Source organism: Ochotona curzoniae, unplaced genomic scaffold, assembly GCF_017591425.1.
Source record: "Ochotona curzoniae isolate NIBS_2020 unplaced genomic scaffold, NIBS_Ocur_1.0 contig_1274, whole genome shotgun sequence".
Taxonomy (NCBI): Eukaryota; Metazoa; Chordata; class Mammalia; order Lagomorpha; family Ochotonidae; genus Ochotona; species Ochotona curzoniae.
The window spans coordinates 36,442,784-36,463,460 of record NW_024465023.1 but is presented as its reverse complement, the minus strand read 5'-3'; the positions used below and the strand labels follow the sequence as shown (position 1 = coordinate 36,463,460).

The 20,677-nt window shown below is 39.7% G+C and overlaps 1 protein-coding gene across 1 annotated transcript in view; it reads right to left on the bottom strand.

The window, feature by feature from the left end:
• The window catches only part of LOC121170118 (vascular endothelial growth factor receptor kdr-like), a 72,744-nt gene that overhangs the window by 45,824 nt on the left and 6,243 nt on the right, over positions 1-20,677 (bottom strand). Inside the window, exon 3 of the mRNA XM_041001072.1 lies at positions 10,277-10,385. Coding sequence (XP_040857006.1) covers positions 10,277-10,385 — 109 coding nt within the window. The remainder of the gene's footprint in view (positions 1-10,276; positions 10,386-20,677) is intronic.

Below are 20,677 nucleotides of genomic sequence, written 5' to 3'. Positions count from 1 at the left end.
CTCAGCAATAACATTAGAACATGGCTTTTGGTGTACAGGAGGGTTTGGAGAGACTATTGGGTTCATACTAGTCTTATTTCCACTGCATTTGAGCATCTGTTTGGAATATTCAATTTAACTAGATCTGGAAAAGCTGATTAATTTATATGCCACCCTCTCACTGTTACAGGCAGACAGAGCACTTACAGGTTGTCTTTATTCTGAACAACAGGGACTAGAAGGGCTTTGATTCTGGTTCATTCTCCTGCTTCTCTGGCAAAGAAGCTTTGGATGTTCCCTGACAGAGGAGCTTTGGATGCACATCCATGCAACTTTGTGTGTATGCCACTTGGTTAGATCCTATTCTGCCCATGTTGAGAAACAGCTAGAGACAATTGCTTCCTACGCTGGGGATTTAACACAACAGACGAAGGGAAAGGTTTGAAGCAGTATTGTGGTGATTTCAGGTTGTGCTACCAGTAGAAGCAGAGAAGAGATAGCAGGAACATGTTACCATTGCTCTGTCATATGTTATTTTCATAATTTTTTCCTTTCTAAGCCTGTTTTTTTTTTAAAAAAAAATTATTTATTTCCCTTGGAAGGTCAGATATACAGAGAGGAGGAGAGACAGAGAGGAAGATCTTCTGTCTGATGATTAACCCCCCGAACAGGCGCAATGGCCTATGCTATGCTGATCCAAAGCCAGGAGCCAGGAACTTCTTTCTGGGTCTCCCGCGTGGGTGCAGGGTCCCAAGACTTTGGACCATCCTCGACTGCTTTCCCAGGCTACAAGCAGGGAGCTGGATGGGAAGTGGAGCTGCTGGGATTAGAACCGGAGCCCATATGGGATCCTGGAGAGTTCAAGGCGAGGCCCTTAACCGCTAAGCTATCGCGCCGGGCCCCTTTCTAAGCCTGTTGGCAACACCTTCTGTGAGTATGATGCTATCACTTAGAAATTATGCTCTCTTTTCCTCCTCTTATCTCACCCTTAAGCTTTGTATGTTTTCTTATTATTTTAGTGGAAATACAATTTTAGCTGGATTTTTATCCACTGTGTATCCAATTTTCAAAATGTATCAAACAATTCTACAAAAAATTCACTGCATATTGTCAAAGAAGAGAATAGCTCCATCAGTTCCCATCCTTTAATTTCACAAAGGCTACAGGGATTGAATTTAAAAAGGTACAGTTGAATCTTGCTGATGGGCAACATGAGGAAAAGGCTGAGACCTGGGCTGGCTAGAATGATGGTGAGAATACTCCAATCCATACATTTTCCTGTACATATGGTAAATTTACCCTAAAATCACAAATTTGCTGTGAAAATACTGATCCCCATTCCAATGGAGTAATTCCAATGGAGGTGATTCTCAGCTAAGGCTACGACCTACGGTGAGATGCTGTTGAAACTTTAGAATATGTCAAAGAAAGAAAAGTTTGGGTTGACTCATTCTGCATTTACAATCAAGTTACTTGGCCTTAGTTTTCTCTTTTGTCACTTGGGCTTACTAGTTCCAAAGCTGTGAGGACAGGTTAACAATTTTGAGGATCATACTAAGCAAAAAAACAGGGGTAAGACAATCTGAAACCATACAGAGCCATTTTCCAATGCTCTATAAACATATCAAAACGGTACAGATCGATGGACGGCAACAAATATTTACACATACTAAAAATCCATAAAAAATCAAAGTCACAAAAGGCAGAATCTTAGTCAGTCTGCAGCAAAAAGAAGGAGGATTTTCTCAATTCTCATATTCCAACTAGTACCAAACCTTACATCTCCCTCTCTCTCTACCAATGTCCCATCATTCCATCTTAGAAACTCTCACAACATCATTAAATTTTAGAACCATAATTGGGTTAGTTTGTTTCTAATGTCCTGCTCCTCATAGTTTAGATTTTGTGACATTGGTAAATTATTTTTCCTCTCCAGTTTAGTAATGACACCAGTGCTATATCTTTATTTTCTGATTCCTCATCCAAATTGTTCTTTGGGCTTGGATCAGAGTTTTCCTATGGACAAACATGACTGTGTTTGTATCACAGAAATGAGATGGAGCATTCATTGACAAGAAGACCAAGTTCTTCAGCCTTTTTTTTTTTTTCTCAGAACAGCTCAAGAAAAATAAAGCTGACTGAAGTACAGAACAATTTCCAAGTGTAGGCAAGAGCACTTGATAAGTATCTGGAATTATCAGCCTGTTACCATGGAGAGCAGAGTTGGAATGAAGCTGAAATTAGAGCTGTGAAATCATAGCTAAATTCAAAATATTGGATGCGTTTGGTGATGGATTTGGAGAGTAGGATGCATTGCTTATGCAACGTTTTCTCCTTTGGGGCAGGATCTCCTTCCCATGTATGATGATTGGGCCCTTCCACCTTTGACAAACAGGGTCTCAAGAGTTGAGATTTTTAAGTACTTAGAGATGTACGTATTCCTGGCTGTTCCTCTCAGTTTATCTCTCAGGATAAAGGGCAAAGCACGGAACAAATCATCTTGAAAATCAGGGTAGCTATAGAAGTATGGGTGTTGGTGCAGGAGTGTGACCTCAGGGATATAAAGAGGATATTTTACAACCATAAGTATGCAGGATTATCCTGCCTAGCCTTCCCTGCACTGGGAGAACTTGTTGTCCCACTGAGGCACACCTTTAGAGTTAGCTCATTCCACCTATTCAGCTACTGCACAATTCAAGAATAGCAACTGCTTCCCAGGAAAACAAATGGGAAAAGACTGATTTTCATATCCTTACCACCACCAATACATTTTTATATTGAGGATTAGAGATGTGCATCTGTCCACTTTGGGACATCAAGCTTGCTGTGATATATAATGCAGCCTTCTGTTATCCAGTACTGCCATTTACACTGCAAACGGAAGCACAGGGCTATCCCGCCAGTTTGAAAATAAAGGAGAGGGGAGTCATCGTGGTTTGTATTTAAACTGCCTTTCATCTTCAGCTATCTGCTATCTGGCATAATTAGCTCGTGGGCCTAGCATATCCTGAAGTTCCTCCCTTCAGTTTGCATTATCCGGAAAAAGTAACTCTTTCTGTTAAATTTACTATCAATGTGAACCCATTATTCTGATCAAGAAGACTGATCTCAGAACCAATCCCAGAGGACATGCTGTTATTTACATATCGTCAATCTTCTGTAGTTCCACTTACATAAAATACTCTTAAAACAGCCCAATGGCTCACTTCTTTACGCACAAACTCCAGGTTGGAACATTCTCAAGGTTTCCATACAGAGGGCTTTCTGAAAGTTTAGATTAATTACCTCAATGATTCTTTCTTACCTACTTGCATTCAAATGATTACCCTAAGTTTGTTACTCTCAGTACTTGGACCCATGAAGATATTTCTTGACAGTTGAAACCATCTATGCATATATATTTTTTGAATGAACATTGTACTGTAGTTTATTCTATCAAACTATTCTGAAATGTTCATGTTGATGATTACTATCTGAGTGAGTTCTTTTCTCCAAGGATAGACATGATACAGTTTGGAGGCGTAATAGTTTAGGTTCTAATTTTTCAACAAGAAATGCACAGACAATACTACTGGAGTAAACTGAAAAGCTGAGAGAAAGGATCTCTTTATCCCTCAGCATAGGTTTCATGGAATCTAAGGCCCTTCGGGAAGATAAAATATGTTATGTGTTATATGATGATTTTGTGTCCAGACTCCCATTAACAACCTCCTTGAAGGTCATTTTTTGTTTTTCAAAACTTTCCATAAAATTGTTTTAAACATTTCAGCTTTTATCCAGTTATGCTACTAAGTGTCAAGAAGATGTCTTATTTTCCAAGTTTGACCATCAGTATGACCAAGGTAATAATAGTCCTCTGATGTTATTAAAGTTGTAAATGCAGTGGTTGTCAGAAAGAAAATTTTTCAAAGAGAAATCACTGTTGTATAGTGCTGAGCTGATAGGTCTTTTACACTATCCCACTCAGACTTTTTGTAATACCAATCACAACAGCCATTTCTCACAGCAATTGCCAAATTTCTGGACATGGTACCTCCGTCTAGGATAAGGTAAATAATTCAGCATGTTGTTGAGAGCTCAGATGCACATAGGGGTGCATGTTGATTTCTCGTAAAACATGTGTTTTGGATATATTCCTAGGAGTGCTATTGCTGGATCATATGGTATGCTGATTTTCAATTGTTTCAGTATCCTCCATACTGATTTCCATAGAGCCTGTACAAGTTTGCAGTCCCACCAACAGTAGAGTAGGGTTCCCTTTTCCCCACCACTCTTACTAAGAAATTTGTACTTCATCAAGATGGCTGTCTACACCCAAAATGAAGGTCTGAAGTTGGGATAACAGTAAAAGATATTGCCTATTCATCTCCATTATAAGAAATATTCTAAGAGAATCAAGATGGAGTAATAGGATAAGGGCACGTGTAAACAGACAGAGAAACATTAGCCAGTGTGAAGCAAAGAGGGCACATTCCAGGAAATAGGAGAGGACAGAACAGCAGAGGGCACCTGGAGACTATCAGCATCTGAGAAAATGTTGTGGTGTGGTAGTGACCAATAACACAGTAACATTCAATGAGCCATGATCTGAACTGCACCAGCAGCTAGAACTCCACCAGCAACAAGGTGGGAAGCGGGATTCACCAGGAGCTCAGGAGGTGAACCCAGACAACTCCTGCCCATCCTGCTGGTTTGTTTCGTTTGACAAGCAGCAAAAACAGAGCGGCAAGTCCGAAACATGCAGTGAGGGAACATGCTGCTTTTCACAGCCAAGTTCACACCCTAGAGCCAGATAGGGCACCATTTGGTGTAGCGAGGCAAAGGCTCTAGGACAGGACTGTGCATGCACTGACCTGGGAGTGAACTCATTTCTGGCTCAGTAAACTGCAACAACATGTGTCATCCTACAGGTTCCACACAAGATCAGTCTGGATGACCCTCAGACAGGATGACCAACAGATCAAGAACTCTAGTAGGGGCACATCAGGTGCCATTTTGTACAGTGTGGAAAAACTTTAAGACTGCAGGGGCAACAGTGAGCTGCACATGTGCTGAGCTTGGAGTGAATTCCCTGAGGTCAGTGCATTGCACTAGTTTCACAGGGGAAAAAAAAAATACCGACTCTGGCAACATATGAATCAAAATAGTCCATGTGGCCCTCAGAACTAAAGGCCACAGGTTCTGGTAAGATCCTGGAAACTGCTCCAACTTAGAGTGGGAGAAAGGTTGTACAGACACTGGTCCAGCCTCAGTGCAGGATCACAAGAGGAAGAGCGTGGTAAGCCAGGAGTTGGGGTTATGGAAACCATGGTAGAAGCCTAACACAAGAACCCAGATTTGGAGCTCACTGGAGGGAGTGGCACAAGTGACTGCAAACAAAGAGCTGTGTACCAACTGCAATAACTAAAATTGAACTGTAGACCTGTGGGTGAAAAAGCTTAGAGACCTCCCCCAAGGAGAAGAATCTGATAATCAGAAGTACAAGGACCAAGAGCAAAAGAAGACACAGAGGCACAATGAATATCATTGAAGACTTCCCAGCAAAGGAGCAAAAGCCTTTGCCAGTCTCAGAGTTAACTGAGGAAGAGATCAAGAAAATGGAGATACAGAATTCAAAACAGTTGTTTTAAAGCTTCTCATCAACAACAAGAAGCATGTAATACAGGACTTCAAACAATTCAAGGCATATGTCACACAGGAAATGAATCTAATGAAAGCTGATATATTAGAAATGAAGACTACAGTGAAGCAAATTAAAAGTACAGTGGAGAGTCTCCAAAGTAGAATGAAGGAGGCAGAAGAAAGAATGTCAAAATTGAAAGATATTTCCATTCACCAGGAGGAAAGCAAACAAAAAGCTGGAAGCAGAGCTTGGTCAAGCTAAAAAAAGTATTCAAGAATTGAAAGACACTATTAAAAGGCCAAATAAAAGAGTTATGGGAGACCCAAAAGGTGCAGAAGGAGAAATTGTGTTTAAAAATGCATTTAATGAAATAAAAAGGGAAAATTTCCCTAATCTGTAGAAAGAATTTGGAAGCAACATCCAGGAGGGGCACAGAACTCCCAACAGGCTTGACTCAAAGTGATCTTCACCACAACACACGATCATCAAGCTCTTTTGAATCGAACATAATGAAAAGATCCTTACATGTGCACCTGAAAAACATCCATTGACATATAAAGGAATGCCAATTAAATTTACAGGAGACCTCTCACAGGAAACTCTACAGGCCTGAAGAGAATGGTGTATCATAGTTCAGATTCCAAAAGGAAAAAAAAAATATCATCCCAGGATAATGTACCCAGCAAAAGTTCTCCTTTGTCTTTGAAAAAGAAATAAAATTCTTCCACAGTAAACAAAAGTTAAAAGAATATTCCTCTTCCAACCCTGACCTGCAAATGATACTTAAAGATGAGAACATCCCAGTGAAATAACAAGACTAAATCAATTAACAACCAATTGCTAAAATGACAGGACCAAATTACCACCCATTCATATCAACCCTGAATGTAAATGGCTTAAATTCATCAATCAAATGTCTTAGATAAATTATTAGACTGGATTGAAAAAAACAAAACCGATCTATTTGCTGCCTACAGGAGTCATATCTCAGCAACAAAGATCAGCAGAAATTATATATCATGGATTTTGATATTTTTTCATCTTTTCAAAATGCTTTTTCATTAAATTCTTTACTGATTCATAGATCATTTTGCAGCATCATTTTCTTCAAGTAGGTTCTTGATTTTCTTTTTCATTTCTTCAGCAAGACATTAGTCATTTAATAGCATGTTGTTTAATTTCATAGCATTTTTCATTTCTTTTTTCTTCCTGTTGTTGATTTTTCTTTTGGCTTTTTATTTAAGTGGATATACACTAACTGCAATGGAGATTATCACATCTAGATGCATGTTATTTAAAACTTTATGACGTTGTAAATTTTCATTTTTCTTCCTTTTGTTCGTTCTCTTTTGTGGCTTTTTATTTAAAGGGATGTATAGTAACTGAGTAACGGAGGCTGCCATATGAGTATACAATGCAGCATGAATCTATGCATCTCTACTTCAAGACAAAGATGGATTCCCAATGAGACTGTTTACTATATCTTGACAATAGGATGCTGGACTCTCTGTCATTGTCCATGATGGGCATATGACTATGTATGAAGAACTATACTATAGTAATGATATAGGAGATATTAGTGAGGGGAGAGAGAATTGGGGAGGGGACAAGGGAAATCTCAGGGCCTATACAACTATATCATAAGATGATAATAATAATATGAGTTCGACCTTGGCGGCTCGGGTGACAGCAACCTTCCTCAGTGGTGGCGACCAACTTGTGGAAATAACCCCAGCCAGGTCGGACCCAATGCCTAGGACTTGGCTCAAAGACACCGTTGCCACACAGTGACCAGGTCCTAGGCTTTGGGCGGTAAGCTCAAGGGTTTTTAGGGTATGTAATTGCTGCCTAGGGACATCCAGGGAAAAGGCTAGTGTAAGTGTAGGTAAGGGATGAGTTCTACGTGATTCCTAGTGATGGGGTCACAGAATTTGCCTGCAGCCATGGGGACTGAGATCTGAGAGTTCAGAGGGGAGAGTCCATAAGTTATATTTGGGCCAGACTGATTCACCAACCTACATGGGAATCATGAGATGGGCTGTTAGCATAGAGCATCACTGACTGCCACACACCAGTTTACATGAAAGCAATGGCTGGTGGCCTGTCTGGCAGGACTATGTGCCAGTACCTGACTGAGTTGCAGAACAGGGAATGGGTCACACCTGGCAGGGTCAGGACACTAATCAACACGTAAGAGAACCAGATTGGGGGATAGATTCTCTGGGGTAAGTGTGGGCCCAACCCTGTGGAAATACAAGTCCTGCTGGTTAGCTCGTGAGTTTTGGCGGTGATGGGTTGAGATAGGTGTGACAATGGAACCTGCCATCACTTACAGGTAAAGGAACCTACAACAGTCTGGGCAGGTCAAGGCAGCTACATCCAAATGTGCATCCTAAAACGATGTGGGGTAGGTCGAGCTGCAACTGGAAGTTGGTGGACCAGGCAGGACCAAGCAAACCTTAACTCACAATTAACACAGAAATCAGGATGGAGCACAGGTCATGCCGAGCTAGGCTCTTACACCAACTTGTATGCATTAACTGGGATACTAGGCCACAGCATCAAAGGCAAAGGCCAAGACAGGTGGAGGGGCTATGCCAAGCTGGGTCAGAGTAACCACTGGCATGTGCATGATTTATGGTTGAGAACAGACCCGACTGGGGAGCTAAGAAGACACCCTAACTGGGTTGAAGTTCCCACTGTTGAGTGCGGGGGTTGAAGTAGAGGCTGTGTCCTGGTCTGTTCATGGCCAGTCTCCCTTGGCACAAGTGTGGACTGGGACTGGACGCACCAGACTGGGCTAGATTCCAGCACCATCTGGTGCACTGGAGGACCAGGGTAGATGCAGGATGGACTAGGCTAAGCCTCTGCCCCTACTGAGCCATGAGTGAGCCATGTCTGGGCTGACGAGCCTTGACTGGGATGAACAGTAAGAACCGGAATGGGTTGAAGATCAGTCAGGAAAGGCCACTGTTCCTGCTAGGACAGGAGGTGGACTAAGTAGGGCTAGCTCATGGACCCACAGGTATACGCAAGATCTGGCAATGGGAGAGGTTCTGATGGAGAAGCCTGGGCAACTCAGGCAGTACACAGTCCCTGCAGGTAAGCTCAAGAACCACAATAGGGAGTAGCCCAGACCGGGCCAGGGAAAGATATCCACCAGTGTATATTTGGCACAGCTTGAGGGCAGAACAGGCTGAATCAGTTCACATTCAAGCACCAGAACAGAGTATGTATTGGGCCAGGTATGGTCACAACACACCAGTGCACATTACAGCTAGGATTGGATGTCGGATGGGCTGGGCTAGACTATAACCTTCACCAGTGTTAGCTGGAACTTGGGGGTTAACCTGGCCGGGCTAGGCTACAACACCCACTGGCAAATGCCAAGGTGAGGTGGGCCATGCCAGACTGGGCTGCAGCACCCAACCAGCACAACCAGGGAGGGAGGGGGCAAAGCTGACAGGGGGAATGTGGAGGGCTCCTCTGATGGACAGCCACTCCCACTGGAGCGTGTGATCTGGGATGGTGGCAGACCACTTCAGGCAGAGCTACAACACCTGTAGGCATCATGTGAGCTAGATCAGAGAAAAGCCAGGCTGGGCTGATTGTTCCTACTGGTGCAAGCATAAATTAGAGTGGGTGAGGGTTGGTTGGGCTTTGCCACACCATCAGGCTGGCACTGGAGGCTAATTCTGTCAAGTTAAACCACAAAACTACCTGGAGAGTGCATATTCTGGGAGTGGGAGTAGCCTAGGAGAGCAATAGTGGGCCACCTCCCTTGGGGTTACCACTCCCACTGGAGAGCATGAAAATCAGGATTGGGGCAGGGGTGGCTAGAGAGAACAGCACATGCCAGTATGTGTGTGGGCTGGATAATAAAGCAGATTGGGTTGCACTAGGCTTCAATGCCCACTGACATGCATGAGAGCTAAATGGGATGTGGAAAAGACTGAACTAGTTTGTGGTACACATTTGCAAGCATAGGAATCAGGGTAGAGGGTTATGGGGAGTCGCCCTGACTAGGCTGCAGCTCCCACTGGTTTGTGTGAGGGCCAAGTATGAAGTGGGCAGGATCGGGCTGGATTGCAACACCCATCGGTTCTTGCGGAAGACAGGGCTGGAACAGACCCAGCAATTGTAACCATCAGCATATGCGTAAGTTGATTGGGACCCTGTACGGGCAAGCACACAGAAGAATCAGGTCTGGGATCACCTCAGACAAAGTTTCCCTGGGGATCCCTCCAACTGAACTGCTGAGCTCAGAACTGCAACCATGAAGAGACTATCTCAGCCAGTGGATTCTGAATACATTTCATTGGAACGGCGAGACTGGCAGCAATTCAGAACTGTTGAACTATCAAAACTGCATGAGCAAGACCCTCAGAGCATGCCCCATGTCAGGGCACTGGGTGGGAGGCTGGGTGGGGCTTTTCCCTTTATCTCATCCCTTACCCCGGATACAGAAAAAAATAATAATAATATTAATGTGGAAACAATGGTCTTACCCATTTTCTTGTAGCCCTTGACCATTTGTGCCCTAATCAACTATGTAAAGATTACCAAAATTAAGGAATTTTAAAAGGTGGTAATAATAACAATGAAGTAATTTTTTAAAAAGGAAAAAAAATAGACTTGCTCTGTTAGCTTTATCCTCTCAGTGTCATAGTTTACCTGAGACATAGAAGTGAATGCTTCGCTCGTCGATCCCAGCCTTGTTTACAGCTATGCAGTAGTAAATACCAGAAACATTGCTGCTCAATATAGACAGCTTGCTCACGATCTAAAGAAAGACAAGAGGCATAGGACAGTGATAAGTTTATTGTGGGAACTATTGCTCTTCAGCAAATATTTCAGATTCTTTTCTCCTTCAGGCAAATAGCAGATCTTCTACTTCTTGCTCATTGTTTCTTTAAGGGGCCATGAGATTTCTTCCTAACAATGATTTGAGAGTGGACATGATGTCGAATTCTCCAAAGATGGACTACTTACTTGCTATAATGAAACACCACAACAGTTATTTTCTTTTGACATGATAATGACCAGTGTTTGAGATTATGTTTTATGTGCTAGCTTCAGACCTTAGTTCAGTGCAATAAACAAAATAAATAAATAAAAAAGCTTTCCCATCCCGCATATACGCATGGGTAACATAAATTTTGCTGATTTCTAATTGAATTTTGGGGTTGTCTGCTTTCATAACATAAACGAGGCCATTAGGATTGATACATAAGTCTACCAAGAAATTTTGCTATACTCACTCACTAATTTATCTTACTTTATCAAACCATTTCATAATTTTTCAAACATGTTTACTAATTTTTAAAAGATTGATCTATTTCTATTGGAAAGTCAGATTTACAGAGAGGAGAGCCAATCTGAAGGCAGGATTCCTAGGGGCTTCACCAGACAATAGAGAAAGAAGACAAAAGTGGTTGGAGACCTGCACTCAGGTGTGAGACCCAGACTGAATTTGTGGCTAATAGCTTTGGACCTGCTTAGCTTTGGTTGCTGCAGACATTTGGTGAGTGAACCAGCAGACAGAATCAATCACTCTCTTTCTCAACTTTAACTCTGCTGTTCAAATAATCTTTTTTTTTAAAAAAATTATATATTAAGAAATTCAGAGGAAATATATAAAACTACGTGAAGAAAGTGAAAAAAAATAAGATTCTTATTGATTTTTATTTTTGATTATCATGTAATATTTGTAAAGATTCGTGCAATGTTTCAATTAAAACATACACTTTGATAATAAAATCAATTCAATTCAATTTAAAAATATTTATTGATTTGTAAAGCAGAGCAAGAGACAGACAAAAACACAGGAGACAGAACGAGAGATCTAGGTGTTGGTTCACACCCCAAATGGTGCCAACAGCCAGGCTAACGCCAGGATTCTGGAATTCCACCTGGTTCTTCCACATGGATGGAAAGGGTCCAAGTATTTGCAGAGTATAGACTTCCTAACTAGATGCATTAGCAGGAAACTTAATTGGAAACAGGGTAATCTGGACTCAAATTTGCACTTTTATATGGAATGCTGGATGTTGGCTTCTCAAGTGAAAGCCTCAGCTACTCTATCGCAACACTGCTTCTATCGCCTTAAAATTGTACCATGTCTTTATGGCCAATTAAATCTTCTTTTCAAGCTACTTTTGAGATATACCGTATATTGTTGTCAGCTGTGTCTTGGGCATTAGAAAAATGCATTGTTAAAAGAGTGGAGGTATGGGGAAAAAGAGGCATGGATAGAGACCAAACTGAGTAAGAGGGTTCTGAAGAATAAACAATATTTTTTTGAGAACTGAACAGAGGCTAGTTGAAAATCCAAAATTACTTTTTAAAGATATGTTTATATATTTATTTATTTGAAAGGCATAGCAACAGAGAAAGAGTGAGAGACAGAGAGACGTTCCATTCACTGACTCAACCCTGAAATGGCCACAACAGTCAGGTCTTGGCCAGGCCAAAACCAGAGGCCTGGAACTCTGTCTAGGTCTCCCACATGGGTGGCAGAAGCACACTCAGGCCTGAGTGTTGCATTCCCAAGCACATTAGCAGTAAGTTGAATCAGAAGCAGTGTAGCCAAGGACTTGAATCACCATGTATATGAGATACTGGCCTCATAAGCTATAGCTTAACCCACTCTACCACAACATCAACCTCAAAACAGAATTCTGTTGATAAGAATGATTTGTTTGCTACTTGCTTTCTCTTATCATGCACAGTTCATAATCTGTTCTTAATTAACCTGTAAGGAAAATATATGCTAATTGATATTAATCATTGTAAGTGTCTTGTCTCAACCTATCGAATTAAAGGCTACAGCATACCAAATAGTTCAAGTAAGCATCATTTGGGACATGAATCATAGCAATTATCATAAAGTCTGACTTCTGAGCAGTAATGTTTTCCCTTGAGAATGGTTCCATCTGCAGGATTTTCCACAAAAATGCTTGAGAAGACTCAATAATTCTTCAGCTAAGCAAGCCCTTCCCCTGCTACTTTAACTTCTATTGGCTGCACTCCATCACGAATGTTGGTGTACACTGTGTACTTCTATAATAATTTATCCCCCATTCTGAAGGGAACAGAAAAGAAAGGAAGAGAAGGACTTGGAACACAATCACTTTAAAATGTACAGCTGCATTTGTTCATGTGAGATGTGATCAATTACACATCATGCACTGGAGGCCAAGGATTAAGTTCCTAAAAAGGCTTTTACTTGCATTTGCTGGCTATAAAATTAGAAAAAAGAGGCCAAATTTCTAGCAGCTGAGAACAATCCCCAAACATAAGCTAGAAAGGAAAAGAAATGGTGACCTCAAATCCTATAACCTGAGTGATCTTGAAGTGAATTTTCCTTTAAAGCACCCAGAAATAAATACAGCTCTGTGAATACTTAGATATCAACCTTGTGAGACTCATATTTTATCCAGATTTGTGATGTAGCAGTCTGGAAGATAATACACTTGCATTGTATTAGGCTGCTAAATTTGTGACAATTAATTACAACAGCAACAGCAAACTCGTATATGTTTAATTACAACTGACATATTATCAAGGAGGAATTTCCCAAGTACTAGATCCTAGGTGGTACTTAAACTTTGCTTGCCTCCCTACACATGCAAGCCCCACTGCTCCCATTTCATCATTTTCTCATGCTCAAAACTAAGATTACATAAAATTACTTCCTTCAAATATATCTTTTAAATAAAAAGAATGTCCAAAAGAGTTGAAACCAAGTTTACACTATTCCCTAGGAAGAATGATTCCATAAAGGATGCAGATGTTTCCAAACTTAATCAGTGTTTATCATCCCAAATGTCTGATACAATGCTGTGTGTGTGTGTGTGTGTGTGTGTGTGTGTGTGTGTGTGCGAGCTCATGTGTTCTCATGATTTAATATTTGGGGGCTGAGACACTAAATTAAGTCAGTTGCTAAATCTATCTGCTCTGGCTGAATTCTTTTTTCCACCATGAAAGCTTAAAGGCACTTTCCTTTAGTCAATGAGACCAAGAATTGAAAGAGAATAGTCTTCCTCCAATATTTAAAAGAAACCTGGAAGGAACTGAGCAACACGGTTTCCCTTCATCTAATTACTAACACAGCAGAATTTCACAAAAAACCTGCTGAACATTTCTAAACACTTGAGACATGCTTAGATATATTGTCATAGATATTTGATTTAATTATCTTGTCATGATGTAACAGACTCTATTCACTTTAAATTTCTTAAGATATGCTTTATGGATTAACATCTGTACTACCTTTGCAAAGGCACTGTGAATATTCCTGGTCCGGGTGTAGTGCTCTAAAAATATCCATAAGTTTGTTGTTAATTGGATTCTCTATGTGTTTATTGATGTTTTGGTTATTTTTATGTAAAATTAATAGTCATTCAAGATTATACAACATTTTTATCCATTAACTTTAAATCGACATTCTCATATTTTTAACAGAGCATATAGTTAAGGTTTCTTTTTATCCATATAAGTACATTTTCATTGGACTGTTCTATGTATTAGCATTTAATATGGTTACAAATATGATAATATTCATATTTAACATTTTATCATTTGTTTCCTAATTGAGTATTCTGATTTTGTTCCATTGATTCTACTTTCCTATATTATTTTCAACATTTTTACTATGTCATTTTAAGTAATCTACTAGCTTTTTATCTGTACCTTAGAATTAAACTTTGTTGTTTTACCCTGGATTACATTGTACAATCTTAAATTTTCAAAGCCAATTTAGAGTTAATATTGTGCAAGTGGTGTAAAATGTAAACTTGCCACCATTTGCAAGCATTTACCACCCCTGGGTCTCCATCTTTTATGCCATAACTGACATGTTATTAAAAGACATTACAGGGCCCAGTGCAATTAACCTAGTGGCTAAAGTCCTTGCCTTAAACGTGCTGAGATCCAATTTGGGCACTGGTTCTAATCCCAGTGGCCCTGTGTCCCATCCAACTCACTGCTTGTGACCTGGGAAAGCAGTGGAGGATGGCCCAAAGTCTTCGGTGCCTGCACCCACATGGGAGATCCAGAAGAAGCTCCTGGCTCCTGGCTTTGGATTGGCTCAACTCCAGCCATTGTGGTTATTTGGGAAGTGAATCATCGGGCTGAAGATCTTCTTCTCTGTCTCTCCTTCTCTCTGTATATATGACTTTGCAATAAAAATAAATAAATCTTTAAAAAAAATGACATTACTGAGTTTAGAGTAACTCTATTCTTGACTATCTTGAAGTTTCTAACGTAATGCGGATGATATTAAGAATCATTGTATTTTTCAAAACACATGAACTTGAACTGTGGTTATGCAACAAGGTGGAGGAATCCACCATGGGGGGAGGGTTATGGGAGGGGTGGGGGAAATCCCAGTGCCTATAAAACTGTATCACATAATACAATGTTATTAACAGTAAAAAAAAATTTAAAAATCATTCCATCACTGTTTTGTGAATTTAATCTCACATGCAAACTCTTTTGCAAACGATTATTAATACCCAATCCTAAAAACTATGTTTTTTTCCCACTCGGTCTGTAAGTGTCAATAACAAGAAACAATGATATCGATCCTTTAACAAATACATCCTTGGTTTCGAGGCATGTATTAAGATACTTGACAAACAATATCTATCTCACTTATGCATCACAACATCCCTGCCAAAAATCAAATCTCTCCCTGTTTTACACATGAGAAATCATACTAAAGAGAACTTCCAAATTCACAGAACCTTTAAGGGACAGAACACTGAGTTCAAACTGCATCCTTCTGTCTCAGCTTCCACTGTTGCAGCCAGTTGGGGAGTAAACTAGTGGATGAAAGAGCCTTTTATTCTTTCTCTCCTTTCTTCTGTAGATCTACCTTTCCAATACAAGTAAATAAACTTTAAAATAATGCAAGATCTAGGAGATTATATGCAGCAAAGTCTCAGTTGTGAAAAATGTTTTAAATAGTATTTGTTGCCTTATGAAAAAACACACTCTTTATTGCTTATTGAGTGAGTGGCTAGTTGTTCTGGAGTGAAAAAAAAATTATTAGTCAAGTTTTCAGACAAGATGAACTCTGTACAAACCAAATTTTAGTAGACCTAGGGCATTAATTTTCTACTGCTTAGCTTAGTACTCCTAGCCTAAGCCTAGCTCCCTAATTTCTCATTTGAAGATTTGACATGTGAGAAATAATAAAAAATTAATACTTCTACAACAAAGGAAGACATAAGTGTCAAGGAATGGATAGTAGAGAATCAAGAAAAAAATATATACTCATTTAAGAAACAGAAGGTAACTTCCAATACTTCTCCCCATGCTTCCATTCTTTGATCACTCAGTAAAAAATCTACACTAAACTCTGTCCAGAGGAGCTGAGCTGTTTTCATCTCTATCTATAAATTCACTTTATCTGCTTTGGGGAACTCAGGTAGCTACACTGCAAAAAACCACTGAGGCCATATGTCAGCTCCCTCTTGCACAAGTTCCCAACAAGCATTCTTACCTGAGGTGAGCCATATTTTTCATACCTTACTTGTTCAATATTTGTGTCATTTAAGGTTCACTTAACTTTGGGTAGTTTAATGGTCAGTTAACTTATTTAAATTTACAGTAAATTATGGAAACTGGAATAAGAGCCTTCAACCCCCCTTCTTGTTCCTGATACTGAAAATAATTTCTAGGAAGCATTTGCCATATGATACTTATTTTCTTCATCTGAAAAATAGATGGGTGTGCCCAACACTCAAAAGTCTTCTTATCCGTCATAAAACTGAGCACTTATTTGCATACCGATATCCCTTCCAATGAGCAATGGTTCTTCTTCATTTATCTGCCTCAGGCAATGTTTGAGCATGGAGAAAGTGATTTATCAGTCGTATCTACTGATTTTGTGCAGCTATTATTATTACTTTACTTTTTCAATTTCTATCACATAAAATGATATTTTGTGCTCCTTTTCTGCAAATTACTCATTTCTGCTGCTTACTCATTTCTACTTAGAAATCTAGGAATTCAAAGTGTCTCAAAATTCACTCATTTTGAAAATCTGGAAATCTTTCCATAGCCTTGGCATTTGGTCCTAAAGGAGAATGACAACTCTATAGTAATGATCAGAAAAAAGAAATTCATTTCAAACATGCATTTGAAAAACAGATGCTGCTTTTTACTCTTTTTATGCTTTTTCTTTGTCTAGAATTCTTGAACAAATAGAAAACAGTGTCTGAAAGTTGCAGCAGAGAATCGTTTCGGGAAAGGTGCAGACATAAAATTTGTAACAAGTTCGACATACACAATAAGTATATTTCAAGATAGTTTCTGGGAGTAGAAATCATTATTTACCATTGAAAGTCTGTATCCTTACACTACTCAGCATAGTATTGACCCAACAAAAGATCACCACGTATGTAAGAGACAGTGTCATAGAACAAATGCAGAGTTTTGATCAGAAGGGCCAGAAGAAGCTTTATATCTGCCTTACTGAGCCTCAGTAGCATCACCTGTGATATGGAAACAATTGTAATGTCTTTCCCATCAGTGAGACTCATGAAGCACAACGTTTAAAGGAGTAAACTGATGGCATAGCACCTGACCTCATTGCCTTGCACTTGCTGGGATCGCAAATGGGAGCCAATTCTAATCCCGGCAGCTCCACTTCCCATCCAGCTCCTTCCTTGTGGCTGGAGAAATCAGACAGCCTGAAGCCTTGGGACCCTGCACCCACATGGGAGACCCGGAAGAGGCTCCAGGCTCCTGGCTTTGAATCGGCTCATCTCTGGTCATTGTGGCCACTTGGGGAGTGAATGATCTGATGGAAGATCTTCCTCTCTGTCTCTCCTCCTCTCTGTATATCTGACTTTCCAATAAGAATAAATAAATCTTTTAAAAAATAATCCGATGCCAACTGCATGGACGTCCGCAAATCCTGGCCCTGCCACTTAATAACCTCTGCAGTCTAGGCAAATTAGATGATGAGGCTAGTGGAAATTTTTACTTTCTTCACATTTCTTGAACTTTTAATAATATTCAACATAGTCAACTATTCCCCCTGTGACATGGATCCCTCTGTTGGATCCATGGACATCCCATTCCTGATCTACATACTGCTTTATAGACTATTCCTTCTGTTGCTTTGCTGATTCCTCCTCTTCAGTTTGGTTACTAAGTCATGGAGGCCCCAGAACTCAGATCTGGCTTTCATTGATTATTTGTAGGAGATATCATGAAGTCCCACAGATTCAAGCATCATGGGATGGGGGAGTGGGGAGAGGGAGGGAATAAATTGTATCTATGAACTACATATAGCCTGTTCTCTTTGTATTGATATCACATTAACTTAAAAAAGGAAGTATCAGATGGTGATTTTTAAATCATTCCAATTCTCTATCTCCAGCCTGATCTGTCCTCAGAGCATCAGATTTGTACAACCAGCTCCCGAAATATCATTTTTGAGTATTGCATCTCAAATTCAACATGTCTAAGGCATTATATTTCAATCACGCTCCCACTGACCACAATCTGCTGTTCCTCTACTCTTTCCTATATCAATCATTACATTACCAACCATTCAGGTAATTAAGAATAAAACTAGGCCCGGTGTGATAGCATAGTGGCTAAAGTCCTCACCTTGCACACGCCGGGATCACATGTGGTCACCGATACTAATCCCGGCGGCCCTGCTTCCCATCCAGCTCCCTGCTTGTGGCCTGGGAAAGCAGCCGAGGACAGCCCAAAGCTTTGGGACCCTGCACCCACGTGGGAAACCCGGGAGAGCTCCTGGCTTCAGATTGGCTCAGCCCCAACCATTGCGGTCACTTGGGGATTGAACCAGAAGACAGAAGATCTTCCTCTCTGTCTCTCTCCTCCTCTCTGTATATCTGCCTTTCCATTAAAAATAAATAAATCTTTAAAAAAAAAAAGAATAAAACCTCAGATCATTATGAACTCCTCTTCCCTTCACCCCCTCGCGAGTACCCCATCAGCAAAACCTGTCAGCAATGCTTCTAGAAACATGTCTAAATTCCATTTATTTCTATCTATACCACACCCACTGTGGTTTCAATAAATAATTCTTACCTAAGTGCAAAATTGATTGTAACTGATCTATTGGTTTCCTCTCTTGCCCCAGTCAGAGAGAATAGGATTTCCAAATGAATTCAAAGCAGTAAGATGTCATTAAAACATACATTGAGGAGTGGACAATGCGGTACAGTGTGTTAAGCTGCTGTGTGTGACACTGGAATTATGCAGCTTTTTCATTAAAACCATTTTCCATTACTTTTGATGATTCTGCATTCATATGGGTCTCAAACTTTTCTCTAAAATGAATTTCTCATTTAATTCAATTTTATAAAAATTTTTTGCAGTACTGCTATATTTTATACTGATATTTTATTTGAAATGAGCGTAGTTTTAAATATACTGGATTATTAAACTATTAAATATTTCTGTCTCTTTGTGTAATGTTAAAATCGAAATCATATATGAATCTTATACTCTTCACATAGTTCTCACATGCTGGTTGTTTTAGATAGTGCTGGCTTAAAGTATATCTGGTAGCGTGAATGGTTTCTAAGCTATTAATTGTGAAATTGAGAATTTCCATCTCAGACTGTATCTTTTTTTATCTATTTCTTTTTTTTTTAACTAAAGCTAGTCCTTTTTAATCCAAAGTAAGTTCTGCACCTTTATCATTATCATCTTTTTTATCATGAACAATTTAATAATACACATTTCCATTATTTCTTAATTTTTACTGGACAAAATAAATAAAATAAAGTAAAATAAAATAATAAAATAATTAAGTAAAATAAAGTAATAAAAGTAAATAAAATAAAATAAAATAAAGTACAATGTGAGGTTTTGATTCATGTGTATATTTCATACCTAGCATATAAACTTATACATTTATCATTACTTTATGGAGAGAACATCCAAAATTCTCTGTTATATTTTAGAATAAAGGATGCAAAAAAATTAAAAATGAAATACAAAATCAAATGTTATTAATTATATCCACTCTACTATGACATGCACATAAGAACTTACTCCTCCAATGTTACATGCATTAACTAACCTATTCCCAGGACCCATGCCCCCACTCTCCTCAGTCTCCAATAATCACTATTCTACTCCTAACTTGAATGAGTTTAACTTTTTTAGATTCCACACATGTGTGAGATCATGTTGCATTTATCTTACTGCATATGGCTTGTTTCTCTTAACATAATAACCTCCAAGATTCAATGATAATTTCATTACTTCATGGCTAAATAGTCCTCAATTTATATGGATTCCATACTCTCTTTATCGAATCATCCCTTGATGAAGATTTAGATTGACTGCACATGCTGGCTATTTTGAATAGTGTTACGATAAATACAACATTGTAAATGTCTCATCTTTAAAAAAAATTTTTCTTTATTTTGATTGGAAAGAAGATTTAGAGAGAGAAGGAGACTGAAAGATCTTCTATTTGCCGGTTCACAGCCCAAAAGGCCACAAAATGGTTGAGTTGATGCAAAGCCAGGAGCCAGGAACTTCTTCCAGGTCTCCCATGCGGGTGCAGGGTCCCAAGGCTTTGGACAATCCCCAACTGTTTTCCCAGGCCACAAGCAGAGAGCTGGATGGAACAGGAACTGGTCCTACATGTTTGGAGGTGGAAGATTATTCAGTTGACCCCCACATGCCAGTGGTCCCAATACATGTCTTTTTAAAACATTTGTTTCCTTTGGTATATGCCAGTAGCAGCATTTTTAATTTTTTTTTCTTTTTTCTTTCTTTTCTTCTTTATTTCGAAGATTTACAGACAGGAGAGATGAAATAAAGATCTCCCATCTGTACTTTCACTCCCCAAATGGCCAAAATGACCAGATCTGAGTCAATCCAAAGCCAAGAGCTAGGAGCTTCTTCCAGGTATCCCACACAAGTGAAGCATCCCAAGGCATTGTTGGGCCACTCTCCACTGCCTTCCCAGGCCACAAACAGGGAACTGGATGGGAAGTGCAACAACTGGCACTTGAGCTGGCACCCAGATGGGATGCTGGCACTTGAGCCAACACGCTGGCCCTG